The 6,007-nt window shown below is 49.6% G+C and overlaps 1 protein-coding gene across 1 annotated transcript in view; it reads left to right on the top strand.

Annotated features, from left to right (window-relative positions):
• Window positions 1–1,166: 1,166 nt before the first annotated feature.
• LOC128270755 (neural cell adhesion molecule 1-like) overlaps window positions 1,167–6,007 on the top strand; it is a 137,776-nt gene continuing 132,935 nt past the window's right edge. The window contains exon 1 of the mRNA XM_053008171.1: window positions 1,167–1,254. Within this exon, the coding sequence (XP_052864131.1) occupies window positions 1,167–1,254 (88 nt within the window). The remainder of the gene's footprint in view (window positions 1,255–6,007) is intronic.

Below are 6,007 nucleotides of genomic sequence, written 5' to 3'. Positions count from 1 at the left end.
CAGAATGTTCCGCAACTTCTCACAGCAATCATCCGGACGATCGATCCGGGGCCCCGGAACCTAGGGATTGCAAAGCGTGGAAAATCTCACCGATTGCCGGTGGTATATTGTTGGCAGTTGGCTCGCTGGTTGGCTGTAAAGTGGCAAGAAAATAAAACGGAAGTAAAAAGAAGAAAACTCAAAATCAATCATTCCTCATGAACATAATTCGGTTCTCATGTGCAATATGCTCTGAATAAATCATTTCCATTTACGCTCGCTTGGACGAGCCAGTGTGTGGGCAAAGGGGGCCAGAAACAATGGTTAGAAGGCGCTACGCTCGGAAGAGGCGCTGATTCACCGGGGTTTCGGGGTTGCTCCGGTGCGGTGAGAATGAGAAGCTTTTCTCGGTTCATTTCCATCCATCGCAGGTGAACGCGTTTTCCAGTTGGTGGCATTAGCCGGCCCGGTAGCGATTCTGTGTGTGTGGTTTGGTTGAATTGTTTATGGCGTTTTCGGTGGAAAGACATACGCCGCTCGGCTTCGTTCTGGAAACACACATTCACGGATTGACGTCACAGGGCAAGGGCCAGGGATGTGAATAGGAAACGGGCAGCACGCAAACACATTATCGTTATTGTTGTGTGTTCGTGAATAAATTATCAAGCGGGCGAAATTTGTTTGCCAAATAGCAACACGATTCGAACGAAATCTGGACTTTGATCCACAGTTATCTAGACACATTAAAAACATCCTAATGTCTTTTCGAATAAAACTTACGCCAAATTAGCGTATAGCTGATGTGGATATAATAATTTAGTTGAATTTGACGCACCTTCACTGTTCGAATTGGCGTGAAGTTGTAAATATTTATCTCGTAATACAAATGAACACAAATTGTGAATAGTAGAAAAATAATCGCACAAGGAGTTATCTAATATTGTTAACAACCATAGTCAAAATTTTGAAATAATTGCCTTTGCTCGACGTGCTGAACGCTATGTGTTCATTTTTTAAGCGATGGATCGCCCGGAAATGTTTTCTTTTTTCATTTTTGTATAGAAAAACCGACCGACCAACCGAAATTAACGGAAAAGCGAAGGCCAATGCTCAGGATGATTACAATATTACAAAAGGTACACCACTTGATAACGAAACTCACCATCCGACGTACGGTCAGCACCAACATGCGTACACCTGACGAAGAATTGGAACGGTTTGGCTCCAATTCGTTTTCGTCCTTCACCAGCATGGCCCGCAACCGTTACTTCAAAGGTAACCTGATGCTATCGGTGGCTGAACCTCGCACCCAGATCGAATGTCGAGTTTTGGGCCATCGCAAGAATGTTGTGACGAACCGACCGACGAAACAAAAAAAAACATCAATACGATTTAATTAGATTGTTGTTTTTGCTTTCGAAGGGCCCATCCATTATCGAGGCTCCGATTTCCAACCATCGGCCCATCGGCCGGTCCTCCAGCCGAAGAATCTAATTTGAAAACGACGTACCGTTCGCTTTGGAATTTCTGGAAAGGTTCCGCGTCTTCACCGGCTAATCGATAGCAGAATCTTGGGGCGGAAATAAAGTGAACGGAAAGGTGACTGAATGGGGCCAGTTTGGCATTATGAAGACGTTCTTCGTCTTGATTTGATTCTACTTTGCGACGCCTACTTTTTGTCCGTCCCTATTTTTCCAACAGAGCCCCCCGGCGCACCTGTCCCCTGTGCGTGTGTGTGTGTGTTTGCAAGGTCCCGGCAATGGCAGCTTATCGAAAGTGTAAATGTAGCAAATTCGATTTCAGTTTGGCCGCCGGCTTTCGAAAGTGTGGATCAAAGTTTTTCCGGTACCTTTTCCATTCCGGGTTGGTCGGGCAAACTTGTGAACCGGGCACTTCCGCTTGTAAAGATGGCCGCCGGCCACTCTACCGGGCGGGGTGGCTGGTGTTGGTGACAATACCGATGATGCACTGAGAATGCCACAGGCCAGGCACGACCAAACTTCGGCATCCTTTGCGAAAGCCCAAGGTGCCCCGGTCTCGGGTCGGGTGGTACGGTAAGAAAATCCTTTTTATCGGTAATCTCGGCGAACGGCAGTGTAATGGAGGATACATTTGACTCGTTTGTCACAGTGAGTTAGCAAGCAAATCCGTTTCACTGCCACTCTACTTTCGATTCGGGGAGCCGTTCGGGAGAAAATGAGGGACGATTCGAGCAGAACTTTGCAATCCACCAACCGGAACCACCGGACAGGAGGACTCCCTTTACCGGAAACTGCAAGTCCCCAGACGCTTCCGTAGCGGTCCCGCTCGTGGCTCGCTCGGATCTTAACGGAAATCCATTTGGGAGACACAGACGAGGACAAGACGAGCTGTCGTTACTTTAAACGCTCGCTTGAAGAATGGACCCCGGTCAGTTTTGTCCGGTTCTGATTTGATTCCATTTGCCAAATTGATTTTGTTCCGTTTTCTCCCCCCGGAAATGGTTCGTTATTTATGTGTGTGTTTGTGTACTCTCGGGGATGGATTTGTTATCGACGTTCCACGGGCGCCACGCTAGTTGTTGCAGAATGCGTAAGGACGGGGACGAGAAAACTGAAGGTGACACCGTTTCGAGAACGGTGGGCTCTTGTGGGACCGAACCGGAGCGGATGTAAGCTCACTTGCGGAACACACAACTAGATTGTGGCAGCACTCTACAGCACGATAGGTGTAGTTAAAGAAGTTTAAGAATTTTCTTTCTACCGAAGGACCTCACTTAAAACGAAACCAAATGCATAGGAGGATCCAAATCCTCAATTGAAAATTTAGTACCACATTCGAGTGAGTCAATCGAGTGCTTATATTATCGCAATTCAATACTCAATGGTGGAATAAAGTGGAGAGTTTCCTTTGACAGTGTTTCCTTAAATCACAGAATATGTAAGGAGAGCATCAGATCAGGAGCTTCCTTTAGGCACGCACGCCATTAGTTTTGTGAAAATTGGACACTGAAATGTTTCATTTTTTATGACAATGAAACGTTTCAAGATCGCGACGCTCGTCAAAGTTTGATAGGACCAAGGATGAAATCTTCGTTTTACTTACCGCTCACAATATCAAGTGAAGGTAAATAATTTGTCCCATCTTGTTATTATAAGTAAAAAGTTAGAGAAACAGAAGAATTTTTGATACAAACTGCACGATAAAACGCATTCGCGAAATCGAAAAAAAATCGGTCTTCACGCTTAAATTAGCCTTTACTGAGATCGATAACGCTTGCAACCGATCCGTTCGTGTCCTGTTAAAGGGTCACATTCGAAACGGAAATGCGTGCTATTTCGTAACACAACCACACACACACACACACCAAAGCTCATCGCGTATTCGAGTCGGGCAGAGAAATCAATCAGGATCAAACCACTCAATTGAACCGTGCCGTAATGTGCGGGTGTCATGATAATATCCTTCCCGTCCGCCACACAAAGGACATCCGGCCCAACGCGTTCACCGCTACCCCCGCCCCCCCTTTGCCATGGGAAGCTCACAGACCACGTCGCCGGCCACGTACCAAATCTAAATGAAGGTTTTAGTTCGCCTTCGACACTCGCCAATCGCCCTGCGCACTGCGACCCCGCAGCGCTGATGACAAACAGATTCTTCACCTTTTGTTTGACGACTAACAGCCCGGCCACGGCACGGGAGGGCGCAGCATACGGCGCATAACAATGATGCATGGCGGGGTGCGGTGCGCGAGCGACCACTTCTGTCGCTGACCCACTGAAACCTGTACCGTTCTTGGTGGCTCCTTCTTCCGGTGGACGCCAATACACGGACCGACCGACATGTGGGTGTAAATAGTGCGATCGCAATCGCAGCGGGTGAGCGAAGAGCAAAAAGTGCCAAGAAGCCGGAACCCGAACGGTCCCGGGACCGCGGAGCGTGCACCCGGCGCTCGGATCGAAAGCCAATCGGAGATGCCAAGATTGTACACACGGACGAAACGGAATGATTACTGCTAATGATGTTAGTTGATAAATATGTATGAAGTCGGGACCGCATACCGAGTGGGCCGCCCGCCAGTCATGTCGTGGACGCAGGGTATTTGAATTGCGATTTCCCGGAATCCCGGAAACGGAAGCGAGACTTCTTGCCGTTTTCTTATTCTGCTTCGCCCGGTGCGAGCAATGGCGATGGAAGGAGGCCGAAAGTTTTTCTCGAAAACTTTTCTCTCCTCGAGCAACGCGGAACTAGCGATCCGTTCTTCCCGAGCTTTGGCATTGGCAATCCGGATGTTCCGGGGTGATCCGATTTCGGAGCAACCTGTCGCAAAACGGAACTGCTTTCGGTGAGCTACACCACCACACACACACACACGCACGCATGCTATCGCAGGATCAGCGGATCGAATCCTGACGCTGCCGCTGCTTTTGATCGATTTGTTGGACTTGCAAAGAGTTGCGTGCGTAGCTCATGGAGCTCCCGAAGACGGCTCGAAGCCGCCACGTGACTTCCGCTGTTCGCTGGACGATGATGGGCATGGGATGATGAAACAAGTTTTCGGCCCAAGTCAAAAGTGGAAACCACACCCGCACCCGGCCAAATGGCACCGGCACGTGAATTCTGTTGCCGAAAAATCGAATTTGTAACTAGAGCCCGTGGGAAGCGGAAACGCAGCGCTCACGTACCGTCACGTGGTGGGGTGGATCCTCCATACACTCCAGGGGCAGCAGTTGGCGGCATCGGCCTCCAACTTCCAACAGCCGTAAGCTGGCGGAACAAACGCATAAATAGAAATAGTAAAATTCTATTTCCACCACCAACGGGAGCCGACGACGCACGGGGAGCGTGGAAAAATTCAAATATTACCGTACCCCAGGGAGGGGTCCAGGAATTCGGGCCTTGCCACCACCCACCGCCGGAGGTTGGTTAAATTTCCCTTGGAACCGAGGGCTGCTCCATCAACTCGAGCCAAACCCCCGCCGCCGCCGCCGCAAACTGGAGCCGAACGGGAAAAGCAATTTTCTATCGATACCGGCTTCGGTAGCCGTGAAAGTTTACACCGGAAATTGGGAAAACGAGAGTTCACCCGGGACCTCTCGGGGAAACTCTCGCCACCAGCTGGCGGAGCACTGTGGAGAACCGAAAAAAAACGGCAACACGTCGAGCCTGTAACCGGTTGGTGGTCGGTGGTGCATCGTGTCCCTCGTGTGGCCCTGGACACATAGCTTAGTGGCTGTCCCCCAACTAATTAGAACGATTATGCTACTCCCTCAGTGCAGTGCAGTGCGGTGGTGTCTGTTGTTTTTTTACTACCGTTTGCCCAAAACCTAGCTTGGTCCGGTATGCCCAGGAAGCTGAAGTTTTCCGGAGCGTTTCCGGTCTCCGGTTTTTCCCGGTTTCTGGGCTGCGGGAAAGCTGAAACCAAAAACGATTTTCCACAACCCGTGTGTGTGTGTGACAGCTATAACTTTGTTGCGCAAAGTCCGGGTTTACTTGCAGGTATTAAAATAGTTTTAATTTTCCAAATAATGTGTGCTGACGTGTGGTGGTCCCAAAGACACGGCGGAGCAATTTATTGGACCGTACGCTCGGTCGGGAGCCGGCCGGGGGTATAAAAGTGGGAAATTAATTTAACAATGCGCAGACGGTGTAAAATTTTCGACCACCCGGGGCAGGGCCCGGCACGGCACAAATAAACTACTTTATATCTTCATTGACATCCGCGTCGGCTTAACACTGTTTGGGGAAGACATTTTTATTGCCATGTTTCGGCAACATCTTCGGCCCCGAGCCCGCTTTTTGAGCGCGCTAGCCAACCGGCCTATGTGCCGGGGAGGGGGGAGGGGTCGAGCGGCACTGGAGGACCTCATAAAACGTCACATAAACTGTGAAAGCCTCGGCACCACTGTTTGTCTCGTATTTCACTACACTTAATCCTGGGCCATATTTTATGGACAGTGTCATAATTTAAGTTTCTTCACGACACACACACACACACGAGATTCGGTTCCGGCGCACGCTGGCACCATTTGCCCTGCGCCCTTTTGCC

Source organism: Anopheles cruzii, chromosome 3, assembly GCF_943734635.1.
Source record: "Anopheles cruzii chromosome 3, idAnoCruzAS_RS32_06, whole genome shotgun sequence".
In the NCBI taxonomy this organism is placed as follows: Eukaryota; Metazoa; Arthropoda; class Insecta; order Diptera; family Culicidae; genus Anopheles; species Anopheles cruzii.
The sequence above is the reverse complement of the archived record's forward strand: the minus strand, read 5'-3'. Positions and strand labels throughout refer to the sequence as shown.